The sequence below is a fragment of the Drosophila teissieri genome, chromosome 3R (genome assembly GCF_016746235.2).
Source record: "Drosophila teissieri strain GT53w chromosome 3R, Prin_Dtei_1.1, whole genome shotgun sequence".
Classification (NCBI taxonomy): domain Eukaryota; kingdom Metazoa; phylum Arthropoda; class Insecta; order Diptera; family Drosophilidae; genus Drosophila; species Drosophila teissieri.
This window is the reverse complement of record NC_053032.1, coordinates 20,374,789-20,402,656: the sequence shown is the minus strand read 5'-3', so window position 1 is coordinate 20,402,656 and position 27,868 is coordinate 20,374,789. Positions and strand designations below refer to the sequence as shown.

Genomic DNA, 27,868 nt, shown 5'->3' with positions numbered 1-27,868 from the left:
TGTAGCCGAGTGTAAATGTTAGCCGTAGTACGACGATGTACAATGTACGATGTATTTTAAATCAAACTACTATAACACGATTAACGATCAGTCGGTTTTTAACACTAGTTTGTACAAGAGCAGCCTTTTTTGCATAGAGCTTCGTTTCTCGCTTTACTCGATTTAAGTGCAATAACTCCTTTTGTTAACTCCTAGAACTAAGACATATTGGCGAGACCAGCAAACCGCTTGGCCCAGCACTTGATAACAAAAATTCATTGTAAGTAAGACGACAAGTCCGATTACTTGACGCTAGCATATTTTTTATAAGTGTAAACTAATTGTGAATGTTGAATCGATCGACAGCAAGGAATACAGAACTTTGTGCTTTTCCTCTCAACTCTTTTTTGTAGTTAGGCTTAATTTCAAGGAAAATTCGTTATTGTAATTGTTGTGAATATTGAAATAAGCGCGAGTCGTAAGCGATTACGGCGGTCAACTACATAAATCATTAAATAAATGTATTTTACGTGAATAAAGGCTTTCGTTTTATAAATAACAACAAAGTATTGCAACTAACCAGAGGATCTACCAAAATTTTTTATATATCAGTTAACTATGTCATGTCTTTTGATTTTGCTTTTCGATCTCAATTTCGGCTTTTTCCCAATCTGGAATGGTTTTTTCCTTGATGCTCCACGAGTCGGTTTTGGCGCCCTTTATGTCAGCTAAAATATGTAGAAATATATGCAATTAATACGGAGTTTCTAGGAATGACAACGAAAACTACTCACAGTTCTTGAAACGCTTTACGCCCTCCTGCATATCTGTTATCATAGCTGAGGTTACATTAATGATTTCATTGTAGCTGGCCACATGGAATCCGTCTTTGTTGTAGGCATTGGCATTTTCCAGAACAGCATTCCTGTCGTGCATTAGGGAAGCCATGGGGAACTTTGCAATGGAAAAGGCCAGATTCACAGCTTGGCCCAAAGCTGTGCCCGTGGCTACAGCGCGATTCACTAAACCTATTCGGCGGGCCTCCCCGGAATAGATGCGTCTTCCAGTCGCGATGATGTCCATGGCATTGGAGTAACCCACTGCAGCGGCTAGGCGCACAGTTCCACCATCGCTCAATGGAACCCCAAGCCGTCGGTTAAAGAATCCCAACACGGCAGTGTCTTCCATCACTCGCAGATCACACATTAGAGCCAGCTCCAGTCCTCCGGCCACACAGAATCCGCTGATGCCGCAAACGAGTGGCTTACGGAGATGTCGCCTAGTAGGCCCAACGGAGCCCTCGTGACGCAACAGAAAGTTGAGGCTTCCGCGCGGCCCCCCCCCCCCCAGTCCCCCCAGATCATAGCCGGCAAAAAAGGAACCGCCTATGCCGTAGAGCACACCCACCGGTGAACTATCATCCGCCTCAAATTGGCTGATGGCTTCGGTCAGCTGCTCCGCGGTGTTGGCATCAATCGAATTGCGCTGCTGCTCGCGATTTAGACCAATTAGTGTTATGTGCGAATCCTTTTCCACCAGTACTGTGCGGGCTGGGACCCCCTCTTGAGATTCCCTTTCCGCATTTCTTACAGCAGACAAAGACAGGAGTCTGCAGCCTGAATTTGTTTGGTTTACACTCTGTAAAAGTTTATAAACAAATCTGCTCATTACGCCGCTCAAAACAACAACTGTGGACATAATAAGCATGAGCGTAGTCAGCAGCAATTGTAAGGGTTTGAGCATACGTGAGAGTAACTGATAATTATTTAATTAGAAAGTAATTATTAGACTGTCTTGTTCAAAGAACAATTCAATAAATAATTTGGTTTACATTTTATAAATATTGGTTTAACCCCTCTCTATAACCATGCCCATAAGTATTGTAAAGCGCCAAATGCGCCTTTGCAGTGCACCTTTGCAACACTGCTTGTCAATTTCGAGAGAGCGCCAGTTTTCATTTTCCCCGCCAAATCTGGCTGATTTCAAGGTGCAAATTGTAAAAAGAAGTTGGATATAGTTAAGGAATATGTTAAAAAAGCAATACAACCATATTACCGTTTATGTACTCAATAGAAGTGGTTTTTATTACCGAAAGTCAAATATAACTATCCTTATACCTCCCGTCAGATATAGCTATTTTTCTGGCCATGAGTGGGCAGCACTGTTAGCGGAGAGAGCGTCGCTGTCAAAAAGGTGGGTGTGTGTTTGTGTGGAGTGGAAACAAAAAGGAAAAACACGAAAATTGCTCGGGAACGCTGCGTTTGTCCCTCAAACAGATATTTATAAGTAAAAACCGCAACGAAATAGTGCGAATCAATTATTTAAATGCGCCGCATGAACCAGCGCCTCGAACGCATATCGGCCGCAGGAAATCGCACAGTGATATAAGCAAAGTACAAAACAGTCGCCGCCTGCCGACAGACAAAGAAAAAGGATAGGAGGTGGTGAAAACGGTAAAAATAATATTGTATTCCCATTCGATACTGTGCCACAACAAAAGATTTTCATTGCTGCCGCCACCGCCCCCGCGGCCACGCCCCGCCTCGTTGCATGTGGCGCAATATGTGCCGCCTCTGTGTGTTGAACTTTAATTGAATCGGTTATGAGAACTTAATTGTGTCTATTTTCGGGCGGTACATTTTCCCATTTTCTTTTTTATGTTGGTGCGGTGCGTCTGCCGGTGGCTTCCGCGTCACCACAACACTCGGTCGGCCCCGCCCACCGTCGAAGGGGCGCCACTGGAGGGGCGGTCGCCATTTGGTCCGCTGCTCCCATTTATGCTTTTTGTTTTTCCCAGTCTGTGTCGCCCATCATGATCTATTTTTGAAAATTTTATTTGCGAAAACAAAGTGCCACCGCAACCGAAATGAGACCCTCGTTCGTTTTATTAGGCTTTATGGCCCTCAGCCTCGGCCATTGCGGTTGCTTTCTTTTTGCGGCCGGGACACACCTTTCGAGAGCCCTGCCTTTGATCATCCCAGAGATATAGCGTAGACCTTCGCCATTACACCCTGTACAGTAGGAATTCTGTAACTTGGACAGTCCCACTATAACTTACATTAACATAACTAGAGTACGACTCAAGAAGCAGGTATTACTTCTTAGTCTCCATAATTTAAACCATTTATAGCATATGGTGCATATAGTAAAAATCTTCATTCGTATTATCTATTTATTTAAATTTCAAAAGTCCATTCAACTTCACAAAAACCAATGAAATTGTTTATCGTAAACGTATGAGCTTGCGCGCCAAAAAGTATTTGGTAGTAAATTATGTTTAAAAACCTATAAAACGAATAGGATAATTTATTGCCTCATATTTTTCATTGCAAAGAATTCATTTACTAAGGGAGTAAGACTGTGAAATAATTTGCGGTCAGTTGGTTCTGGCGGGTTTATTGCCTCGAGTAGAACTTAATTAATTGAATTAAGCTGGCGAAGACATTCATCTTCCATCTTATTTTTGCCCACAGCACACACACAGTACACAGCTATCGACACACTCAGCCACTCACGATGTCAACCGGAAGGCCCATAAAGTGTGTAGTCGTTGGTGACGGCACCGTCGGAAAGACCTGCATGCTAATCTCCTACACGACAGACTGCTTTCCCGGCGAATATGTGCCCACAGTGTAAGTTTGTGCCTCGATTGCCGCCAACCGCAGATCGATATCTAACTTTTATTATGATATCTTTTCACAGCTTCGACAACTACTCGGCGCCCATGCAAGTGGACACAATACAGGTCTCGCTGGGACTGTGGGATACGGCAGGTCAGGAGGACTACGACCGCCTGAGACCGCTCTCCTACCCGCAGACAGACGTTTTCCTGATATGCTACAGCGTGGCGAGTCCCTCGTCCTTTGAGAACGTCACCTCGAAATGGTATCCGGAGATAAAGCACCACTGCCCCGATGCGCCCATCATTCTAGTTGGTAAGTTGCCAAGCGATGTGAATCTGTAGTCAGAAAACGAGAATTACAAATATGCATATATCTTGGGGCGTATTCCAGGCACCAAAATCGATTTGCGCGAAGATCGAGAGACACTCAGCGGCCTGGCAGAGCAGGGACTGACGCCGCTGAAGCGCGAGCAGGGCCAGAAGCTGGCGAACAAGATACGCGCTGTGAAATACATGGAGTGCTCCGCCTTGACGCAGCGCGGCCTCAAGCCGGTAAGTCATCGGTGCCCGGCACACCCTCACCTACCTCTTATTCTCGACTGATTTCCCCACTCCGATTGCAAATTCAGGTATTCGAGGAAGCGGTGCGCGCGGTGCTCAGGCCAGAGCCGCTAAAGCGACGCCAGCGAAAGTGTTTAGTTATGTAAATAAGGTAGAATGTTATTGGCTTTGGCAAAGTATAGAGATTCCTCGGAAGCGACACGTACACCGGCACAATGGCCACAACACATTGACACTCACGCAGCGCCCTCATCGACAAATCAATTACATGTATTTATTTATAAAATTTTCCATATTCTCGTAATGCAACGACCCCGGAAAGAAACTCTAAACAAACGGTAAATATCGTACGAAATTCTGTGAATCGAAATGTACTGCCATCAAAATTCGTATGAAATTTCTCTTTGTTTGGGTGCTCTCTTTCTGGGGATCGTTGCGGTCTCACATTTGGCAAACCACGATTCCCTCCCGCAACAACTGAAACAACATTGTTAACAAAATCGGAACCACAGAGAAATCATAAATCTAATGCACTACATATGTAGAAATCTAGTCAATTGAATCGAATGTATTGTACGAATAGTATCAGGCAGAAAAGAGAAAATTATTAGAACCGCAGCCAACTCGCAGCAAACATTGGTTTCGCATATCACGAGCATCTATGCATTTCCTAATTTCCCATTAAATGTATTATAGTTATATAGCCATGAGCTAAGGCAGCCAATCCCCAGAAAGCAAATCTAAAACCAGGCCAATTCACTTGACGACGAGCTCTTAGAGAAGCCACTTTTTATGATATTCAAGCATGCGCATTTTTTTTATTCTAACTCGGCCCTGGAATCATAATCATAATCACTGGAAGCTCATTTGACAATGTCTTTTGAAAATGTAACAACTGTTGTTTATTATTTTATAATGACCTATTTATTACCCTAACTTTAAAAACGAATTGTATAAACAACTTTTACGGCGTAAGTATAGCAAAAGGATTATGTAAATGGAAAGGCAACCAAATGCATTTAAATGTGACGCGACTCGAATAAACGATGGAACAAGAATCAAAAACGAATACAAAAACCTCAAGAAACCAAGAAAGGCACACAATTTTCCAAACACACAATGAGCATGATGATAAAGTTGAGACGTAACGAAATCCCAGGACAATTTTTGTACTAATTATACATAAATCTAACGCAAGTCTTATGTAAATGAAATGTAAACGAAGGCCGTTTGGCTCCAGAGATGTAGCAGCCGTAAAACTGATTTAATACTTACGAAAATATATACTGTAATTATATAAAGAAACAAACGAAACCAGCTGTATTTTGTGCTTAACTTTGCCTCTCATTTAGTCGTTTATTTTGTTGTAAATGCCACGTTTCGTTTCTTTTTCGGTTTTAAAACAATCAACGGTTTGATAAAATGTTTGTATTCTGCATATGTATGTTTTTAGAAGTGCGTGCCGCGATATCAACTTGTGCACAAATCTCTGAGTGCTTCGATTGGGTGACGTCTTGTGCGACTTGTGGATCAGCCAGCTCCTGGCTCATATCCTGGCTCAGCTCGACTGACTCAATACAGGCGGAATGGCTTCGAGTGGACGGCCTGTCCGGGCTTCTTCTTGGGCCCCGCACTCTTGGGACGCTTGGGCTCCGAGTTGAGCGAGGGCATGGACACGGAAAGGACCAGGCACTCCGCTGGCAGGGACATGGACGAGGTGAGTGTGGTGGCCCGCTGGATGCGCGGCGCCTTCCAATACTGCGGGGATCGAAAGAGAGTGTTTAGACAGATTCCCCAGCTCGAGAGATGCGCTGGAGCAGGAGTGTGATGCAAAACAGTTGTCAGTTGTCAATAGCTCGATTGAGATGGCGACTTACAATTTGCTTGATCAAAATTTATCTGTTTCGATTACCAATGCATCCAATGAGGTAGTAGAGTAGAGGATGTGTGCTCGTGCGTGGCTTTGTTGGAACGCTTGCGGCGTGGGCGTGGCTTGCCAAATAAGATACTTGTGGGTATCTCCAATATTTGATTTGAGTGTCTATCTCAATACCGATACGATAAAGGTGGCTGTTGGAATTCAAATACTAAGTGCAACAACGCCGAGATTTGGTAAATGAAAAAACGTTTTTTTTGTTTGTTTATTTGCTTAAATTTTGCCATTGTTCTTACATTTTGTAACAGGGTGTAAATAAATCGTGAGAATGATGCGCTTGACTAATAAGATACAAATTAATAGTAAAAGTACGCTTATACGTGGTTTTATCTGTTCTGTATCGGTTCTGTTCTGTTCGGTTTGGTTTTGGTTTTGGTTTTGCTTGTCACTGGTCGCAAAAGTATCTAAATGGCTGCATTATCTTAGTCGTTTAACATTTAGACGTCAAGTGGTAACATTTTCAACTAAGCATACTGTTTATTCGTACGATTCTTGTATAATTTGCTTAAATATTTAGATACTTTTATGTATATATATATATATATATATATGTATATATATATTTGTATGTATATATGAAGTTCTGGTAATACATTGAGATATATAATTCATGTCTGGTAGCTGATGATTAAGAGTGCATTGCTCAACTAGTCAAATATACTTTCGATTGTATACCAAATACCGCTTCTATTTGGGGTGGTGGTTGGTGGTTGTGTAGATGTACGAGTATCTGCATCTCATTGCGTGCTTGCACCTCTATCGAATTGATCTGATCGATCGCATTTACTGGCATGTGAGGGTGTGTGGGAATTATCGCATAACTCTCGTTTTGCTTTGTGTGGATTTTGCTTAGATAGTACATTTCAAATTAGCTGCTTGCTCAGTGTTTTCATTTTTCACTTTCGTTTCGATCTTAGCTTGCAAAGAAAGAGTCAGATTTAGATTCACATTCGGATTCGGATTCGGATACACTTTCAGATTCAGCTCGACATGCATTTCGGGCATTTCGGCATTTAGCTTTGTTGATTTAAATTTTCATCAGCGCCAGAAGCCGTCATGGATGGTAGTGGACTCTGCGTTCAAGATAAAAATATAAACGTGAATGCGTATCGATTGCACAAATCATAAAGTAAACTAGTATGGGGTAAACCAAAAGTCTGGTTAGAGTTAAAGTCATGACTTGGAATGGTTGGAATGCGGTGGAGTAAACGGGGAAGTCGCAAGCAAATGCCCATGAAACCATTTTGGGTAGGGAGCTTTCTATATAGTTCGGCTTGGTTTGGTATGGATGCAGGTGGACTTGGACTGGCAAATGGATCAGCTTGGATCAGCTTGGATCGGCTTGGATCGGTACCAACGGTTCGGTTAGTCTATCACAGCACTGTTAAGTATTTAGGTATATATAACTATCGATATACGCAACGGACATGTCTTTGAGGGACTCGCAACGCACATTAACTTACGGGATTTGCGTGATCAAATCGAATGTTTCTATATATTGTTTAAAACCGCATTGCATTCGGATTTCGAGTATATGATGTGGTAGTTATAAGTAGCAATAGGCGATAAATAACTCTAATGGACGTAACTCGGTACGAATTTAGAATTTAATGCACTTAGTTTCGTATGACTAGCCTAATAAAAATTGTATATATATTCCTAAAATAAACAGAATAGAAATATTAAGCACAGAAATGAAGAACATAATTAATCGTAATTTAAAACTGATGTGAGAGTGGAGGTCGATGTTTGAGTGGTATTATGTTTTAGTGTGAGCGAGCAAAGCACTGTTGTTAGATGATCATTGGATGATGATATAAATGCTGGTCAGCCTCTTGCTAAACCGTCCTCAGGGTCGGAGTTTTTGGGTTCGGGGTTCTTTGAGCAATTGCGGATCAGTATATTGTTCAAAATTTGTACTATCCTAAGTAGTGTAAGGTTTTCTTCCTGGCTGTTCGCCATTAAAATAATACTTTGTTTAAGGACATTCGCTAAATACTAAAGGAGTTAACAAACATTGGGCCCTTTGCGGGCACTACTGTCCTTGTCCGTGGGCTCAAACCCAAGGATCGGGATTCAATGTACACCGCATCATTGGGAGTTTTCCCAGGGACAGGCCAGTTTACATCATCTATACACCTTGCGTATAGGTATATTGGTTACAATTTAAAATAGAAACTCTTGCAAACTCATTCGAGATTTCGGTGTGAGCTTTTCTAGTTCTAGTTTGATTTCGATTAGTGTTCAGTTGAGTTTAGTTTGGTTTGCTTTCGGTTTAGTCCTGCATCAGTTAATCGTTAATCGTTTGGCTTTAGGTACAGTAGTTTAGTACAGTAGTTGATGGATGTCTTGGTTAAAGCTAGGGAGTTCATTTAAAAAGCGACTCAAATATATTGTTACACACACAGTCTGAGTTACAGAGACCGAATTCTAGATGGATCGTGGCAATCAAGCGCCCTTGTGCCGCAAACTACATTTAGCCGGCGGGGTTGGCAGAGAGCGAGCGAGAGCGAGAGGGGGAACAGAGAAAGAAAGAGAGAGATTATAGTTTAGAGAGTTGCGTGTACTATAAATCTTCAAACATCTTCTTCGGGATCTTCACATGGATGGAAAGCGCTGTTGCCAATGAATCTCAGTTTGAGTTTGAAAGAAATTCATTTTTAAATGTAAAGTACATAAGTGTAACTGAACTGAAAATCAAAAAATAGAAGACAATAAATCATCTAAAATCAAAAACTTATAACAATCAAGGTAGCTAACCAACTACAAGAGCTTTGCAATCACTTCAAACGTGTCTAGAAGTATGCAGTGAATTTTAACTACTTTCTATCTCGCATAGCATTCTTTTAGACACTTTGTAGATGGTTTCAAATCCCTGTAGATTTCGGTGGCTCTCCCTGAGAAAATTCACGAATGCCCATTATAAAATACAGTACGATGCCTAGATGTGCCAAAATACTGAATACTTTGTCCAATTGTTAGTTGTAATCTCATAATCACAGTTCCCCATGAACGGATTGATCTTTGGGTGTTAACTGGGAGTTATCTGAAAGCGGTTTGGGTGGGGCGTGTCTGTGGGTGGTTGGGTGTTTTGGGTGGTGTGTGGGCCTCTTTTTGGGGTGTGGTGCTCTGTTGGTTGCGGATTGAAATCATAAGGTGTTAATCGAAAATGCAACGTAATTGATTGCCATTACAGATTACATAAAAATGAATTTCTCGACGTAAACACAAAATGGGATAGCGATAATATACTTGTATTATGTTTGGAAAATACTTGTATCGATTACTTTTGGTTGCTTTCAAAATGAACTAAAAAGAGTCTAGTAATAAATCAGGGTTAATGCTAAGTTCTAGATACATAGATAGTACATACGTAACTACTTTGAGCTTATGTACACGTAGTTTACCTGTGTTGGTGGTGTTGTCAGTGCAACAGAGTGTTCAACATTTTTCAAATAATCCTTATCATCGAAAATCTTCTTCTCACCGCCACCGGGCTTGTGCTTTACATTATCCAAAGAGCCAACTTTGCTTTGTGCCTTAATTTCTAGTTTTTGCGTTTGGATCTGAAAAGTAGCACCGGCACCGGCAACGTACAGAAATCAATTAGCAAGTTCATAGTTCAGATCGAGTTTGGCAAATGGGGGGTAATTCCATTTTACAGGTTTTGCGACATTGCGGGTGGATTATTATGGACACACGACAACGGCCAATCGGAGGGAGGACACAACTGAAATTTGGAATTTTCACACACAGAAACAGCAGAGCACAGAACTTAACAAATGGATGGTATTAAGGCTACATTTAATGGTACAAAAATACGCTACAGGGTGCGGTGACTTTGGGATCTGGAAAAGTGTTGCTTAGGTGTTTTAAAAAATATCAAAAATATGGAGAAAAAACATGATGCATCTAGGTTTCTATACAAAAGCACACTGATTACACTGGGAAAAAGAGTTATCACGACTACTTACATCCTTGGGGTTGTTATCCTTCGAAATTGTTGATTAATGGTTGAGTTAAAAACAAAATACAGTTTCCAAAATATGGTTTAAACATGTTTCGGTTCGTTAAAATAAGGGTGGAGAAACAATAAGTTATTCTCAATTATTCAGAGTGGTTTTCGGTATGGTTAGGAACTAAACATAATGCTCTCCCTCTAATCTGCTTATATACAATGCTGACCCCGAAACTAAACTAGGTGTGTGTGGTTCGTTTTAGCACCATTTTTGGAATAGATGTACATATGTATGTACATACATACATCTGGCGGGTGTTACCTACCCAACTAAAACACTACTCCTCCTCATTATACAAATTCTGATCCAAACGTTTGTTATTGGCGCAATGGCTGACTATTTTGGAGCCCTCGCCATAGATGATGTTCATCTTCCTATCGTAGCTCTGGAAAGTGGTTCAAGTTTTTGGTATTTTGGGTGTTCTGAGTGTTAGTTCTAAAGGTTGTTGTCTTTCTTAATGGTAATAACCTTTCAGAGGTGGTTAGCCGTGGCAGCATGCTGTTTAAAACTTTAAAACTAAGAGAACATTGCAGCTCATGCACTGAGAGAAACAGATAGATAGTATAGAATAGATAGATGCCAGTTGGTAATGCCCATGCCAGTTGGTAACTTAGGTGGAGCATCCAAAAAACCAACATAAGCCAACAGCAATCGGAAATCATGCTTAACCGCTACAAAAATCAATACATATGTATGAACTCGTTCTCGTCTCTGGGTCAAACTCAAACATGAAATCGCTGTGGGGAGAGGGGGTGAAAGGTCACGAAGGGGGAGGGTGTTGGGCACATACCTTGATGTCTCCGCCACCCGGCTGATGCTTCACATTGGCCGTCGAGCCGACCTTCGGCTTGGCCTTGTCCTTGAAGTCCATCTTCAGGGTCTCGATCTTCTTGTCCCCGCCTCCCGGCTTGTGGGCGGCATTCTCCAGCGAGCCGATTTTGGACTTGGCGTTCCACTGCAACTTTGTTGTAACTATCTACGAATTTGCAGTGTTTTTGGTTTGTGGTGTTTGTTGGTGCGTGAGTGTGCGGATTCGATTCGGTTCAGTTTGGTCGTAAGTTGTAAATAGATACAAGGTAGGTAAACGATTATAAGCGAAAGTCAAAATATCGATCGAACGGATGATATCCGCCTCAATGTCAGAGTCGCACCCAGTTCTACGGATACGGATGGGATTGGAATACGCTACATAAGGCAACGGAATTATGCTGCTAAGTGTCGCTGCGAATTGGTAATTGCATTTCCTACAACAATATACGAGATACAAGATACAAGATACCGTGCTGACGATTGCCCATCTATAATGGGCATGAATCTCAAATGGCAAATCGACCGTGAAATTGCTTTTATTCTGCCAATACTTTACTTTACTTTACTTTACGCGACTATACTTTACGTTTCTTGCGCTTGGAGAAAGATAGATTTTCTCCGCACTTTTAAAGCCATTTGTAGATGAGAGAAATTTACAGAGATTTATGAGAGAGTCATGTACTGGCTGGAACCAGAATATATATGCTTGAAGTGGATACACCGATCCCGCCCATGGATTAATCCTCTGGAGTGGAGAATGAACAATCCGAACGTACCTTCTTTTCGCCGCCCTTTGGCATGTACTTGTCGTTCTTGGCCTCGATGCGCGGTGCCGCCTTGATGTCGATCTTCTTGGACTCGATTTTCACGTGGCCACCACCCGGCTTGTAGGTGGCATTGTCCAGGGATCCGATCTTGGAGCGTACCGCCTTCAGATTGGGCGAAGGCGCATGTCCCACTTGTACCTTGTTCATTGGAACTGATGGGGCAAACAAATATGGTTTATATGATCTATTTGATAGATAGCAACTCACCTTTCTTGACTGGCTCGGGTTCGGGGGTCTTGAGGAGCAAGCGATTCTTGGAGGCGCTGCGCGACTTGGGGGCTGATTTGTTCGAGGGCGTGGCACTCGGTGGGCGCGACGTGCCCGACTTGTCCGGCTTCGATGAGGTCGATGTGGGCGTTTTCACGGGCGAACTGGGCGAGTTGGGTCCGTTGCGATCCTGCCAAGAAACAATCACAGGTCACTCTTTTGTAAACTAACGATGCTAGGTGGTAACTCCGTGTGGATTATGGATTATGGATTACTAGCAAGTAGGTCGTATCGGCCATTATAACGAGATGCATCCTGGCCAGTAGCTGTGCTGACGGGGTTTATTATCTATTTACGACTGGCTCTCAACACTCCCGGGCTTTCCGGAGCTGTCAACGTAATGCCAATGGCATTTATGGCCGTACGGCCGTGCGCCTGCCGATTTGGATGTCTCGGTACGAAGGACTTATAGTTTATGCATTGTTTTATCGATTGTCGCCGCTTCGTGTCGCTTTTGCATATGGATGGGTATTTATAGAGACAACAACTCCGGCTTGGATATATGTGTATATTTGTGCTGCGATTTGCCCCAAAACCAAACCCCCCTTTCGTGTTTGGCACTTATCTGTGCGCAGATATCACCAGGCATATAAATCGCTTTTTGTGTATGTTTCTTTTGCGGGTTTTGGGCAATATTTGCCTCGTTTTTACTTTCTGGCAGTTTTTTACTCGCACCTGTGTGGCTCACGTACTGCACATATATATGCAGTATATATACTTGGGATTTGTTCGACTTTTGTCGCACTTTCTGTGGGTTTTTCCGACGCGCCAACAACTGCCGTCTGCCAACACAAAACTTAGTCTGAACTTTGGCGTCTGCACACGAACACACGGAACGCAGGCCAACTTGGGAACTGAGCGACGGAACTGTCGCAGACAATATGCTATATGCTATATGGCATATGTGATATACTCGTATGCTATGTGCTACTATCTGCTATACGAGTATGCTATATGGGATCTAATGGAGCGTGGAGCTTGTAGCTCGCAGATCGCCCGCTGGTTGCCCCGGCCTTTTACAGATATTTATGATTTGAGAACTCAATTCGGGGTAAAAGACAGACGGATGAGGCGGTCAACGGAATTAAATTCATTTGCTGCCAGTTCCAGTTAATTTCCTCTCAATTAACGGCGACGCAGCAGAGGTAACAATTTATGGCTAACTAGTTAGCTGCTTAACTGGTTCCAAGCCGACATTAACTCACCTTCTCCTGAGTGGACTCATCCACGCCGCTGTCATTGTCACCCTCTGAAATAGTCAAAGAATTTAAATTAGATACTTTAACATAAAAACAATATTGCAATCAAACTCCTATGTTTTTGAGATAGTTAAATTTGAAATACAAAACAAGTAGTGAAATGATAATAGTTAAACTCTGAAATGGCTTCACAAATGGGCTATGTTTTTTCGTTCGATCTGAGTCTTACTGAAGCCGGGCCCCTTTTTGGATTCCCCGGCTGGGGAGCTCGTCTCGAAGGGCGGCTCCATGTCCTCCAGCAGCGGCTCCCCCATGGGATCGGGCCTGGGGTTGAAGCTCTTGAGCGGGGTCACCGCGGGACCCATGACCACGTCGTCGTCGTCATCGTTGTTGTTGTGTGCACTGGCTGCCGAAAGTGGGCGTAGTTGCTGCTGCTGCTGCTGTTGCATGTGCTGCTGTTGCTGCTGCAGCTGCAGCTGTTGTGGTGGTTGTTGCGGTTGCGGTTGCATGGGCGGCTGGTTGAAGGGCGGTCGATTGAAGGGTGCCTGCAGCGGCTGACCCGGCGGCGGGCGTGCAAAAGTGGGTGGCGGCGGTCGCGTCATATTCTGCGGAGGTCGTGCCCCAGGCGGCATGCCCGGTGCCCCTGGCGGCATACCCGGTGCCCCTGCGGGATTCCAGGGAAATCCGCCTGGTGGCCTTGGTGGTCCCTGGCCCGGCGGACTCAGCTGTCCGCCGGCATTGGGCAGACGAGCCTGCTGCATATTGAGTTGCGGTGGCATGCCCGGCCGCATCGGTGGACCCATTAGCAGGTTGCTCTTGCTGTCTGTGGTGCGCAGCGGTGGTGGCCTGGCCGCCATGTTCGGTGGCATGGGTGGACGTGGTCCCATGCCGACCATCGGCCTGGCGCCGGCGAACGGTGGACGCGGCTGTGGTGGCCCCACGGCGGCACGCATCTGCGGTGGCAAGACAAAGTTCTGTGGTGGTCGCACATACTCGGGATTGGGTATAGTCTGGAGCTTGGGATTGAGTGAGAGGGTGGGTCGCGAGTTGCTGCGTGACAGGGTGGTGCGATCTTTGGGTGGTGCATTATAGCCGGTGGTGTAGTCTACTGTGCTCGGCGGCGGTCGTTGCTGCCGTTCGTATGCAGAGTAATCGGCAGCTGGCTGGGATCTCTGTGGCTGCAGTTGGCTGCGCTCATCCCTAGTTGGATCATATGCAGGTCCTGCAGTGCTCTGGTACTCCGGATTCGGCTGAGATCGTAGCTGCTGTTTGGACACTGAATCTGAGCCGTAGGAGGAGCTATCGGTATAGCCTGTGTTTAACTGAGTTCTTAGCGGTTCTTTCTTTGGTTCCACAGCTGAATCGGTGGACTTATAAGGCACATACTCCTGAGCGGGTTGCGGTGGACGATCTACAGATTCGGGATCCACGCCATACTCTGACTTGGACTGAGCACGCTGCTGCTGCACTGGGTAATCCGGTGGCGAAACCTCCTGGCCGGAGCGATCCTTTGCCGTGCTGTACATCCTAGCGAAGGACTAGAACTTCTCGGCTGCGGTGTCGGTGCAGAAATGTGCAAGTGTCGGGTAACCCAATACGTGGCGGAGTCGCTTTTTGGTGGCCAATGCCACCGATATATACCCACATGCTCCTGCCGCGGTAAACTGGCCCATATCATTTGCATATGTATGGCCATATATCGTTGTGGGCTTACTTTTACTTCTGCAAGCTGTGGGGGTGCCAAGTGCCAAGTGGCAATGGTGAAGCCAAAGCTAAAGCTCGTGTATCGGAGCAGACGTATCAATATAGTTCACATTGAGTGGGTGCTTTCAAATTTGATGGCTCTTTCTGCATTTGTTTACATTTTATTGTTTTGGTATTCTCGGCTACTTGGGGTTATATGTACATACATATGTACATACATGGATATTTGGTTGGGTATTTGGTCTTTGGTTACCATTAGGGAATTTTGTCATGAAATTCGGTTGCCAGCTGTAACATGACCCAAATTGTTTTTGTGGCTTATTGATTCAACAAAAGTTTTTGGCAGTTCTAAGGCCCAAAATCGACGGGCCACAAGAAATCGCTGTTTGATTTGCTTCGCAAAGGGTTCTTTCATTCCACTGACAATGATGTATGTGCAAGGTCGGCGGAATAATACATCCATTAACCTGGATCATTCCCTATGCAAATTATGCTCGTAAATCATTTGTGCATGGGCGAATTTGTGTGCTCTAAGTGCAGCTCCAAAATATATACATATATATATGAATACTCGAAATGGGTACTTGAAAACTCACCGCATCGGTATCACTCATATCTGAGTGGGTTGCTGTTCGAATTTGGATACTATTGGGTACTATGTGCTATATGGACTGGTTCTCGGCACTGCCTGGCAATTAACTTAATGCGGGAAAATAAAAGCGAAAACTTTTGCATTAAGTTCTGCTGTTTTTTTTTTTGTATTTTTTGGGTGTGTTACATTTGACGGGCGAATCGATATAATTGCACAGGACGACGAGGGATACTTTAAACTGGAGGAGCTGCAACCTCAGCACGTGCCACATCCGACTGGCAACTAAAGAGGCAAGTGCAACTTGTGCCGACTCAGAGTCGCAATCGCCAACTTCCTGGCAGTAGCAAAAAAAAAAAATAATAATAATAGTAAAAAACGAAAGTAGGCCTGGCAAAAATGGCAGCAACTGCAAATTAGGGCCGCAATGATTTGTGATTTACCCGCGGCTGACATCAACCGAAATTCCACACAATGTTCATGTCAACCGCACAACAATGTTCAACTCAACTGTCATTTGTGGCCAAATGGTCTTGGCCAAATTGATTATCAGCCAATGGGATGGGTTGCTTGGTTGGTTGGTTGGGTGGAAAGTCAACAGTTGCACAGGTGCAAGCACAAAAGTTTCCTAAGCCCGGGCTGCATTGCATTTCAATTAGATACACCCTCGGTGAAATATGGTTAACAAAACTTGGTCCTTTGGCAATTGAATTTCCGCGCCACTGCAGTGGCAGTAGCGATTCGTATCGCACAGTCCAACGACTATCAATTGTTGCAGTTGCAGTTGCAGTTGGCCATAAAACAACAAACGCCATGCAATTGTATCGATTTTCCTTAGCCAGAGGGCAATAACTTGGCCACGTACAGTCTGAGAAGGCTAATGCACTTTGCACTTTGCACGGAGCACGGGGATGTGGTGCCAATTTACCTAGGACTAGCACACACTTTAACTGTGACAAAATGGCTTAATAATATTTTGTTTATAACTTTTACATTTATTTTGGTATTTAATTCAATTTATTGTGTTATTTTGGCGGAGCTGCGACGCCAGCTCTCTGCACTGCGTTGTGTTTGGCGCGAGTGTTAAAACTCGACTGCTTTTATTTGCTTTGAAAAATTTCGAATTACAATACTTAGAATTTGTTTTGATACGCCGCCAAGTTGGTCTGGCGGAGCGTGGCCGCTCGTAAACTTCTCGGGGCGCATAAACAGAATGTGTCCTTGCGCAGTTCAAAGCGCTGCCAGGATATATTTTTGGTGGAGCAGCCCGTTGTGCTGCCTGCTGCCTATTCTATTGACATACAAATTTATTAGTGGGGCGCCGGGGAAAAATGCAAATTCAACACGCCAACAATGAGCGAATGGGGGCCCTATAACGCTGATTTTATATGCAGATTTCATTTGACTTGATTAATTTAATGGCCACGGGGGAGGCCTTTGGACGCGCATTTGTGCATTCCTTTTTGCAGACCTAATCCTTTGCCCACGGCACTGGATGGATATTACGGATATTTTTATGTATATCCATGCAGGGCCAACTTGCACCGCTTGCCACGCACCTTTCCATTAGCCAGGTGTTGTTGTCATAGGTTCCCCTAATTGTTGTCTATTTATTTACAAGCAGCCAGCACGCAAGTCTCCGGCGCTCTAATGCGTAGACATAAAAGTAAACCAGCGACGATCCAAGCTGACGTGAGGGTGCCACGGATTCATCCTTAGACGTGGCAGGAGCTTGGTCCTGGGGTAATGTCTGCATAGTTCTGTAGCCTAATTTCGATTGCCAAGGTTATGGGTGCTTACGCTGGGGCTGAATGCCTAGGTTAGTTTGATTTTACAAGGCTCCTGGCGGTTCTTCATATTCAACATACCCATAAGTGAAGCCATTTGAAGTTTTCATTAACTTAACATTAACTCCATAAATCTGCATACAAACCTGGAAAAGAAAAAAAAAATTGCGTTTAATTAAAAGTCATAATTACTTAATTACGTTTCTTACTAAAAAAAAAGAATTAAATATTTTATTTTTTATTAAGTTTATTTTAGGTTTTTTTTTCTGATTTAAATATATTTTCCTGCTAATATAAACGAATTCGCCTGACTTTATATGCAATTTGCCGCTTGGTTGCTGTCCGCGCTAAGCTCATACAACCACCCGGCGTAAAGCTAGTATCCAAACCAGCACTGCTTGCATTTAACAGCCGTTTCGAATTTGAAATTAACTAATATAAATCCGTTACATTTTTTATATTCTTTGTTCACTGCTTATACATTAGTGCTTATAAGTTAATACGCACTTACTAAAATAGAATAATCGATTTGGTGACCATTTTAATTAGTAGAAAATTACTTAAATGTTGTGTAAAGCGAGTGCATTTAATCGGAAACGCACGCTAAGCAAGGTCGACTGCTTCTTGTTGACACTTTCCTAAGGGGGGTGGTTTTGCCACCCCCTAATCGCTTTCGTTTTCCTTTCTTTCCGGCATTTGTTTAGCTTTTTTTTGGGGGATGCAGCCGGTCGGTGGGTGGTGGGTGTTGTGTGGTGTGCTCACGTTGTATCTATCGGCATGCCTTCCTCTTGGTTGGCTTCCCTTGGTCAATTTGTGTCTGCGTTTCGCTCATTGATTATTCTGCTCGGCATTCCTGCGGGGGAGGAATTCCTCATGTGGTTGCCGCCGCTCGCAGTGCGCATGTTTGGCCAGAATGTCCTGCGACGCAAAAGATGAATCACAGCTCCTTCTCAGGAGTGCGAAAGCTTAAAGCGCATCCAATCCGGCAAGATGCAGGGAACACACTGACATAAATGGGGTAATAAACCACCGGCAATCTCAGGATATGAGAATAGATTCGCTTCTTAAATCAGAAGGGGTGCATATAAAATGATCATAAACTTAAAAAAGATTTAACCAAACTATATTATCTTTAAAAGAACGATGAACTTTTTAACACTGAACGATGAACTTTTTAACTTTTTAACACTAAATGAACACCAATGCCAATAGGTAGTGCTTAAAAACGGAAGTTTCGGGAAACACAAATTTAAGCTGGCCACACTAAACTCCATCTCCTTTTTCTGTGACTTTTCGCCAAGTGAAGTTCGCTCTTCCGGAATTCTTTCGATTTAAATCAGCTAGCTTCAAGATGTTCATTCCAAAGGCCAATCGTGTCGCCATCTACGAATACCTCTTCAAGGAGGGAGTGCTTGTGGCGAAGAAGGACTCGCCCATCCAGAAGCACCCGGATCTGGAGAAGATACCCAATTTGCAAGTCATCAAGGTGATGCAGTCGCTGCACTCACGTGGCTGGGTCACGGAGCAGTTCGCCTGGCGGCACTACTACTGGTGCCTGACCAACGAGGGCATCGAGGAGCTGCGCACCTATCTGCACTTGCCCCCGGAGATCGTGCCCTCCACTCTGACGCGTCCTGCTCGCTCGGAGCCAGTGCGTCCGCGTGGCGGACCCGGAGGATCGGGACCTCGTGGATTTGGAGGTGCTTCGAAGGCCGACGAGGACAGATCGAACTACAGACGCGCTCCTGGCGACGATGGAGTGGACAAGAAAGGCGATGCGGGCGCCGGAAGCGGACAGGTGGAATATCGTGGCGGTTTTGGTCGCGCTTCTCGCTACTACAAATAAACTAATGGAAAAGTAAACATTTTTCCCAAGATCGATATAACGAGTATTTCTATATGTCTTCTTAATTTTGTATATTCCTTGAAAATCAGGTAAACGCGTTTTATAGTTTGATAGTATAAAAAGTAACATATGCACCACTTTATTCTCATATTCCCATGTTGAATGCGACACCTTATCAATTAATCAAGAGCCAAATTTATGGCTATATTGACTAGGACCTCTGGTGGCGCGCATTTCGTGTCGAACATGGCCGTATTTATGGTCGAACTGGCAGGCGGTTTGGTAACTTTAACATTTGTATTTTTGACGCACTTCGATTATTGATTGCCTGCCACAAAATGTGGCAATTGTCAGTGCGGCAGCCGCACGCACGATACGTCGCCCAAAACGGGCTGCTATACCAAACATGGACTTGGCTACAACTTCCAGCAGAACAACAAATTATGCGGCGTCTGTCCAAAGCGGTATAAGCCAACTGGGATGGGAATTGGTAATGGAATTGGGTTCGAATCGGATTGGATTGGATTGGGTAACCCGCCCAGCTGAAGACACCACCTCCTGCTGGGGAAAGTGAAAACTGTCGTGGAAAATCGGGCAGATTGCAGCAAATCGAAATCGCAGACAGTTCCCTGGCCGAGTTTATTGAACTGGAATTGAAGGTGCCAACGCTCCGCAGCCATTTGACAACTCTTTTGTGGCTTTAATTAGAGGGTAACACGGATCGAAAGGGATTTGCATGTCGCGTGTCTAGCGACACTTTGTTCGCGGAAAAACAATTAGGCAAACACCCGTGCTAAGGCAGTACTTTATTAATATTCTCTTGCCCACTTTATTGATCAAACTTTTAATTTTGAAATTAATTAATAAGCCCCAACTGTGCCGCATTCTCAGATGCATCCATCAGATACACAATGCATTAACTACTTTATAGCTTCCCGTTTTGCATACTAAGTTCTACAACCAGTGAACAAATTGGCCATAAGGTTGGCTGTTCGACTGATAGGTGGATACAAATTCTTCTAATTAATTAATCATTAAGACCATATGGACAGGCCATGCGTATCCCAAAGTCACAAAATCAAAAGCCAAAATCCAAATTCGATTTGCTTGAATAGTTTGTGCATGGGTGTGCCCCACAAATATGGCTCCAAATATTTGGTAATTGTTTCACAAAGCGGAAACCTTAACAATTAGCAGAGTTTAAAAAGCTTTCCGCTGAGAAAAAGGTATCTACGGCAAACTGGCACACGGCCCCAATAGGAAAAACCAAAGGCAGAGAGAAGAAAATCAATTGCAGCGCCAACTGCAAATGAGAAACGAAACTGGCAGCGTTTTGTGATAATTGAAAAGCCACCGCGAAATGGGTGACAGAAATTGCAGCGATTCTGGGCTATTTATAAAATCGCTGAGCGCAGTATACATTTGTTTGTTTTCAATTGAGCACAATTACGTCACACGATGATTATTATTATTATTTGTAGAAAATATGATAGCCAAAGAAAGTGCAAAACAGCCAGGTAGAAAGTGTTATCAACACGAGTGGCTCATATAATCTAGATGCTGATGTAGAGCGAGCGGGTGACTTCATGTAGCTGACAGCTCTGATAGTAATCAACAACTATATTTTTACTTTTATTTTTAGCGCTAAACAATGCTACGGCAGCAGCGCATTGTTATTGTTTTTATTTAGCAGAGCCGGTTTGCTCTTGACTCGAACACACTTGATTTAATATTCACCCGACGAGGCAGGGGTGTATCTCTTCGCTGCACACACATCGCACTGCCCTAATGAAGTCAACTGTTTTAGAGAATAGTGCGAAATGGAGCCTAGTCGCATGCGGAATACCCTATTCAACAGGAAATTCAATATAGAGTTCAGCCAGCTGATGCCTCTGAACTTTGCAGACTGAACGACCCCGTGTGAAGAGGTACGCACACAGCTCGATTTGAAACGAGGTCAAATGCACAGCAACCACAGCAGCAGTGCACTCGGAAAAATAGTTATAGCCTATCAGCACACTTGATTCGGTTTGTATTAATAATTTGCATACTTAGCCACTTTATGTTTTGACAATAATATATATTTTGTGCATTTTAGGATCATTTTTAGACTGTTAAGGGAGATTTAAAGACTTAAAGTTCGATTTATGGAGCTTTGCTTATTTTTATAAGGCACAAGTGCAGCATGACACCCTTAAGACCAGGGATAATCTTTTTGTGAGTGCACGAGCTCAAATGGCTGATAACTTTTATCGCAGTCGGCCATATCGGTATCTCTTCGTACATAGTATATGGTATATGTATCTGATAGATACACACTTGCACGTAGCCCATGCAGCGGACTGGAGGCAAAGGCACCGGGCATAAGGAACAATTAAAAGCTGCACTCGACCGCCGTGTGGGTGGTGGCTTGCCACAGTTGCAGGTCATTACACCGAGAGCTGGGCGGGGGGCACAATGAAGCCGCATCCACATCCTGCCGACGGTAGTCGAGCCCCCTTGAGCTGCGCCCCAAAGCCGTAAACTTGCCGGTCTAAGCGGTTACTCAAACAGATCACACACAGAGCACTGAACCGGCCAAAATCCATTTGCATAATGTGGCGGGCATGACGTGAGTCCACGGCCTGCATGCTCGCCCGACATAACCATCAATGTCCTGGGGTGTGCCGGCAATATAATTTGCCTAATTGAGCCATAGCTATCGCTATCACCAGTGCAACTGGGCTACGGAGGCGTGCCTTGAACTTTCCTAATTGATTTTCTAAAGCACACACGGCGTATGCGTAATGCGCTGTGAAGTCACTTTAACTGCTAAATTCAGGTGCACCATACTGCACATATAGAAGCTAGTTATAGATAGAAAAGTTTCTACCATACGATATTGGTTTTGACACATCATTTCTTATCATTTCACTAGCTTAATACTTTAATATTGTTAAATGTGAACAATTTCCTTTCTGTGTATCCAGTGTATCGTCCTCACCTTTTTGATCCTGATTAGCCCTCGCATTTGCTGGCTTCTGTTGCAGTTGTTGTTGTGGCTGCTGCTGCTGCTGATGCGGTGGTGGTTGTTGCTGCTGCGGTGGTGCTGGTGGTGCGGCATTTGCTGCTGCTGGTGCTGCTGCTTCCTGTTGCAGCTGCTGGTGGGGCAGCGGTGGGTGGGGGTCGCCTAGTGGTGGCACAGCATCCAGCAGTGAGCTTTTCTCCAGGACATCCGCCATATTGAAAGTCGAGCGAGTGTGCGTGTGTATGTGTGCTGCGTGTGTATTTGTTGCACTCACGGGAAAACTCGAAAAGGACTTCAGATCTGTCGGTATTTTTCTGTGTGTGTGTGTATCTTTGGGCTAGTCCTTTTCACTTAACACTCGTTCAGCGTGTGGAATAATATATTTTGGGTTCACTTTCGATTGGCCGTTAATAGATCGCTGAGAAATGCTCACAGAAATATATAATTTGAAACGGCGTAAATGACAATATTTATATTTCGACTTTGTGCACTCACGCTCACTCACTTCACTGGCACTCTGCTAATTTATTTGGATTTTTGCTAGTGCAAATTTTAAATCGACGAGACAGCACCCGCTCGGTCGGCTTGTCGGCTTGTTATCTCGATTTCAACTGATTCGCAGTCGTCGCATTTAACCGAAACTTTTCTGACACTTTTTTGAATCGCCGTCGACGCAAAAGCTCAGCGGAATCACAACCCCCGAGAAATTGTTGTTTTTACCTCATAATTGTTATTGTTGAATAAACGACGAAGGCGGAAATCAGGATGCGGGCATTTCCAATTTTTCATTCTTTCAATTTAAATTTAATAAATAATTAATTATTAAGAAAGTAAGGACAAAAACCCACCAATAAAATAAATGTATATTTCGAAAGCTCTCTCTTTGAGAAAAAGCTATGAAAACATTTTAGTACACGGTATTTAAATCGTTTGTTTATTCGTCTGCTTCTCATTGTTGGTTTGTGTCCCAGCTAAAGAAATCCGTTTAGTCTACGGCGAAAATATCTAGATACTTCTTTGCGGAACATATGGATTCAATATGAGATTTCAGCCTTTTGAGTAAAATTATTATAAAATACTTTGCTCAGTTCTATGCTCTTGTTTTTAATCAACAAGCAAGCGAAATCATTTATAAATATTTGCATCCCTAAATAGACCGTTTCTATAGGATTATCCCAACCTTTCCACCCTGATCTGATTCTTTTATATTGATTGTGCAACACCTTACAGGCAGGCGGCACAATTATTCTTAGTGTTTATTTAAATACATTTGACTTATTTCACTTTCACACATTCACATGGTAAACTGAGAAGGCTAAAAGGCCGCCATTCACACATTTGGTGACTTGTTAACTGCCTTTTTGGGCGCTTTCGGATGTTGAATTTGCCTAAACATTATATTATTTGCTATTTGGTTTATTCACGTCTCATATAAAATCATCATTAACTATTGCTTTGCATTTGGCTGAACCAACAAAATAATTCATAACAAGAAATGATGGTGCACAAAACTTTGAATATTTTTCAGTTTTTTTGTTGTTTTCGTTATTTTATAATTTAAATTTTTTTATTTTTTAAAAAATAATATTATCTTGAAGTTCAATTTTGCAGTTGTAGTAGCAGAAGTAATTTTTAATTAAAATAATATACGAGAGAGATAGAGAGAGTTAGCGATGAATATAACATCTATGGAGAATGGTTGTCGCTAAAAGTTTGTTGGTGTTGTTGTAGTTGGTTTGAAGCTGTTGTTTTCAACTATTTTAGCTGATCTGGTCTGTCACACATTCTGGCGAGGAATGCTGTGGAGTAGAGAGTGAAAAACGGGCATTATCAGCATGTGTTTTCCCCAATTCGTTGGACAAGTAGACATCCGGACATCATAAGAGTGTGGGCCTGGGGCTCCAGCATCCCTACTTACTGTTTAGTCGAAGACGACGGGATCGCTCATCAGGCGCTGGACGAACTCTGTTTGCATTCAATTTCAAGTGGATCGACGACAAACGGCGGGTAAACAAGACGCAATCACCGTGCAGAGACCATACCATTTGACATTCGGGAGTTGGATGGAATGGATACGCAAACATGGATACACACATTTTTGGGTTTTTTGGTTTTTGGTTTTTTGATTTTCAGGTCGAGTTGGTGGATACAAAGTGCACAGTGCAGTATGGTGGGGATTTTTTGGTTTGTGCGCAGACAAAGAGTGACATGTGGAATAGACAAACGGCGTTTACAAATCGTATATGAACGAATAAAAAAAAAAACATCAAATCAGGGTCGTCCAAGGAACGAATACTTACGGGAGTAGGGGATAAATCCTTCATCATCCTCGGGGTCCATGCAGTCGGCGAACAGGGTCTCCACCTGCTCGTCATCCAAGTTCTCACCTTTTGGTAGATACAAGAAGTTAGAGGGATATCCCAGGATATATATCCAAGCAGATTACTCACCAAGCGCCAGCAGGGCGTGCTGCAGCTCAGCCAGCAACATGGTGCCGTTCTCCTCCTTGTCGTAGAGCTTCAAGCACTCGATGAAGTCCTCGTAGCAGCCCTGCTCCTTCTCCTTCTTGACCTGTGAGTAGATGGGCAGGAACTCATCCAGCTTGATCTTCTTCTCGTTGCGCTTCTTGGTGCCGCCCAACTTCTCGATCAGCGCCAAGGTGGGGTTCAAGTTCAGAGCGCGGAGGGCATCACCTAGGTCGACGGCATCGATGCCCTCACCGGGGGAGCCCATGACTTCGAAAACGAATTCGACATCTGCGCGAAAGGAACTCGATTAGCATTTGCATTTTGATCGCAAGTCATCAAACGTAAATCCCATCAAATTATTGTTTTATATTTTATATTTTTTTTTCATTTTGATTAGGTTGCCTCGTTATTTGTTTTAAAAATACTTTAGCCGAGGTGGGTGTTGACCACCCTTTTTCAGTTCGAAAACGGGGTCGATGTGGTAACCCTGAAATTTCTGGTACGCACATTTTTGGTCATCATGAAAATCTTGACATGGCTGGGCATTGCCTACTTGCTGTGTGTGTGTATGCGTGAGTGGGGATCGCGGATCGGGGATGGGGGATCTGGGAGAGTTGCCAGCCCCAAGAACACACTACGTATACGTAATCCGACACCCGAACCGAACGCCTTCGCCCTCGTCTGCGCTATATACACAGTATATAGAGTACATAGTATAGGCGTATATACACACAAAGTCGCGTAGTTCTCTCATCTCTTTCGCTGTGCGTTTGATCGAAAATAAATCTGAAGAAATAACTTGGCCAAAATTAGATCTCAAAGCGACCAGCATTTCGGCTCGATGACGATCGCGCCTTCGGGTTCGCGACATATACACACACGATTTTCATTGTTTTCCGCGGCTTTTCTCAATAAACTCGATAAACTTAACTTTGCACTAGATTTTCGCTACCGGAATTGTGTTGGCAACCTTTATCCGTCCCGGTTTCTGGTCGACGAAAATGATCGATGAAAATAGATCAGGCGATGCATATAGACGACGGCATTCCTTAATGAAAATTTTCCGCATAGTGTTATATATAGGCACGCGTATATGTATGCGTTATATTCCAAGTGATTACGAAATATGTTCACCGACTTTTGTGTACTTTTTTGTTGTGTATCTCACACGCGCACATTATGTAATCTGTATTTTTATGGATACTTTTTTGCTGGTTTTTAGTCCTTTTTGCTAGGCATTCTGTTACCTCTTTCATTCAATATGATTTATTGGTTTAACTTTGATGGATTTCGTTTGAGGTTAGAGATAATCCTTTTTGTGCGGGTTTTTTTTAACTTACTTTCAACTTCACGCTTTGGAACATCAGCCTGTCAACGGAATCGAAAAAGATTTGAGAGTTTGGCATTAATTCGAGTGTGGAAAATGTGGCGTTTTCAGCTGATGCATATATACATAGTATATATCACTGGATATTGGTGGATATTGGTGGAAGATGTGTGAAGATTCCTTGGCCGACTGGGCACTCACCATTTTGTCTGTTTGATGCGAAAATCAACTGTATCGCGGATGAGCTCGGTCTCGACTGAACGTTATTCGTCAGCGGCAGTACGGCAAGGTAATTCTGAGGTGAAAGCCAACCAGCCGATCGCCGAGCACTCAGCTACAGATACAGATGCAGATACAGATACAGCTACAGCCATAGCTGCGAATACGAATTCAAAAACGAATACGAGTACGAATACGAATGGATGACGAAACGCTCGCTCTTTTCCTGCGCAAGGCTATACACACACACCGAAATATACGCAGTAGAATGTGCGATGGCAAGAATTTACTTTCATCTTGGGGAACTTTTTCGAATGCCACCTCTCTTCTTTGGGATCCCATGGACCATCGACCACCAGATATTGGGGCTCTCCTATGGAGCCAGAGCCATTTGTTGTCCGCTCTCTAGGCGGGCTATTTTTAAGCATTTTGTTTTTTTCGGCAATTCTGTGGATTTTTGTTCTTTTTTTCCTTCGTTCGTGAAGGCAAAATAATAATCGCTTGTGGCATTCCCAGCCGGATAGTGTTGAATATCATTCGATGTTACAGATGATTTTGCAGATAATATTTTCTGGGCAACATTTCACACTCAGGAGGGTTGGGGATGGGGATGGAAACTGATTGTTTAGCGCTGCGCAATAGATTGCGCCTCCATGCTGGCGTTTTCACGGGGTATGTGTAGATGTTTAGATGTTTCGATGGCACTATGTACTATACTATAAATTTGGCCTATACATGTATATATTTATACACTCATCGACCCTGATCGTCTTTTTGGCAAGCCCCGTACGTATTTTCTATTTCTCACGTCTCTAGCCTGTTGGCCTGTTATCATTCGAAATGTTTTGTCAGCCGGTCGTATGTGGGGGTGTTAGATGCCCGATTTCTTGTTTGTCCGACCGCCAGAACACCTGAAAGCCTTTTCAATATTTATACATTATACATGCTCCAAAATGCTCTATTCCTCGTTGGCATCTCATCTACATAGAAGGCGCACCACTGGCCCCTCAGGCGCCTTCTTGTGTTCTTGTGCTTTGTGTGCCGCCTCAACAACATTTTAATGCGTGCTATTTATAAAAACTATGACACAGATACACGCAGCGTATTCAGAGCAAAAATGTACAGCAACAACTAGAGGCTCGAATTGTTTGCATAGGTAAATGGGTGCTGGTAGGTATATAATGACCGATCAAGCCTGAAGGGTAAGCGAGGTGCTTTAAAGGCGGCCAATCTGGCAAGGAAGTGGCCATTAAGCCAAGCGGGCCATTGGCACCACCGGCACATCCATTTCCATGTACCCATCTACCCATGTCCTTGACATTCTATATAGATGTACATGTACACACGTACGTGTCCGTGCCTTCAGACAGGCCTTCCTTTGACCCAGTTTTGAGCCCAGCTGTGCGCCCAACTTCCGGCTGATGCTCATCAGACCCACTCTCTGGGACATCCTGTCTCGTCCTGTCTCTCAATGCATTGAGCCTTCGGTTCGGCTTTTGGCCGCGCAGCCTCCCTGGCTTTGTTATTGTTTACTCCTTGGGGCCACCTGTTGTTGCTGGTGGGGGAGTAACTGGTGCATGAGTATTTGGGCCGATTTGGTCCTTGATTGAACAGCTGCTATCAGCAGCCGATGGTGGCCACGAATCTGCGCAGATTAATGTGCGCAAGTCATTGATAAATAGCCCCTTGAGACTGAAATCA

General features: G+C 43.7%; 5 protein-coding genes across 11 annotated transcripts; 2 read left to right on the top strand and 3 right to left on the bottom strand.

The window, feature by feature from the left end:
• Positions 1 to 16: 16 nt before the first annotated feature.
• LOC122620061 (probable enoyl-CoA hydratase) lies at positions 17 to 1,691 on the bottom strand. The gene is made up of 2 exons (XM_043797340.1): positions 774 to 1,691; positions 17 to 707 (listed from the first exon to the last, which is right to left on the bottom strand). Exons 1-2 carry the CDS (start codon positions 1,684 to 1,686, stop codon positions 601 to 603), a joined length of 1,020 nt encoding a protein of 339 aa, XP_043653275.1. The 5' UTR covers positions 1,687 to 1,691; the 3' UTR covers positions 17 to 600.
• Positions 1,692 to 2,179: 488 nt separating this feature from the next.
• LOC122619742 (ras-related C3 botulinum toxin substrate 1) lies at positions 2,180 to 4,818 on the top strand. The gene is made up of 5 exons (XM_043796848.1): positions 2,180 to 2,432; positions 3,453 to 3,611; positions 3,682 to 3,914; positions 3,993 to 4,153; positions 4,231 to 4,818. The coding sequence occupies exons 2-5, from the start codon at positions 3,496 to 3,498 to the stop codon at positions 4,306 to 4,308; spliced, it is 588 nt and encodes a 195-aa protein (XP_043652783.1). The 5' UTR covers positions 2,180 to 2,432; positions 3,453 to 3,495; the 3' UTR covers positions 4,309 to 4,818.
• A 712-nt stretch (positions 4,819 to 5,530) lies between these two features.
• LOC122619416 (microtubule-associated protein 2) lies at positions 5,531 to 22,749 on the bottom strand. 6 transcript variants are annotated; one of them, XM_043796345.1, is made up of 8 exons: positions 13,450 to 14,761; positions 13,227 to 13,270; positions 11,962 to 12,151; positions 11,704 to 11,906; positions 10,908 to 11,093; positions 9,506 to 9,664; positions 6,040 to 7,171; positions 5,816 to 5,973 (listed from the first exon to the last, which is right to left on the bottom strand). In XM_043796345.1, exons 1-7 carry the CDS (start codon positions 14,744 to 14,746, stop codon positions 7,112 to 7,114), a joined length of 2,139 nt encoding a protein of 712 aa, XP_043652280.1. In that variant the 5' UTR covers positions 14,747 to 14,761; the 3' UTR covers positions 5,816 to 5,973; positions 6,040 to 7,111. The 6 variants fall into 6 exon arrangements, with proteins under 6 accessions (XP_043652281.1, XP_043652280.1, XP_043652277.1 ...); XM_043796342.1 differs by lacking the exons at positions 5,816 to 5,973; positions 13,450 to 14,761 and adding exons at positions 10,073 to 10,090; positions 22,130 to 22,749 and having other exon boundaries at positions 6,010 to 7,171; XM_043796346.1 differs by lacking the exons at positions 6,040 to 7,171; positions 13,450 to 14,761 and adding an exon at positions 22,130 to 22,749 and having other exon boundaries at positions 5,531 to 5,920.
• On the top strand, positions 18,547 to 19,192 carry LOC122619417 (40S ribosomal protein S10a). Its single transcript, XM_043796349.1, has one exon. It carries the CDS (start codon positions 18,652 to 18,654, stop codon positions 19,144 to 19,146), a length of 495 nt encoding a protein of 164 aa, XP_043652284.1. The 5' UTR covers positions 18,547 to 18,651; the 3' UTR covers positions 19,147 to 19,192.
• A 916-nt stretch (positions 22,750 to 23,665) lies between the features above and the next one.
• Positions 23,666 to 26,283, bottom strand: LOC122619963 (myosin light chain alkali). 2 transcript variants are annotated; one of them, XM_043797203.1, is made up of 6 exons: positions 26,150 to 26,283; positions 25,962 to 25,989; positions 24,604 to 24,909; positions 24,454 to 24,540; positions 24,072 to 24,118; positions 23,666 to 23,952 (listed from the first exon to the last, which is right to left on the bottom strand). In XM_043797203.1, exons 1-5 carry the CDS (start codon positions 26,150 to 26,152, stop codon positions 24,075 to 24,077), a joined length of 468 nt encoding a protein of 155 aa, XP_043653138.1. In that variant the 5' UTR covers positions 26,153 to 26,283; the 3' UTR covers positions 23,666 to 23,952; positions 24,072 to 24,074. The 2 variants fall into 2 exon arrangements, with proteins under 2 accessions (XP_043653138.1, XP_043653139.1); XM_043797204.1 differs by lacking the exon at positions 24,072 to 24,118.
• Positions 26,284 to 27,868: the final 1,585 nt, after the last annotated feature.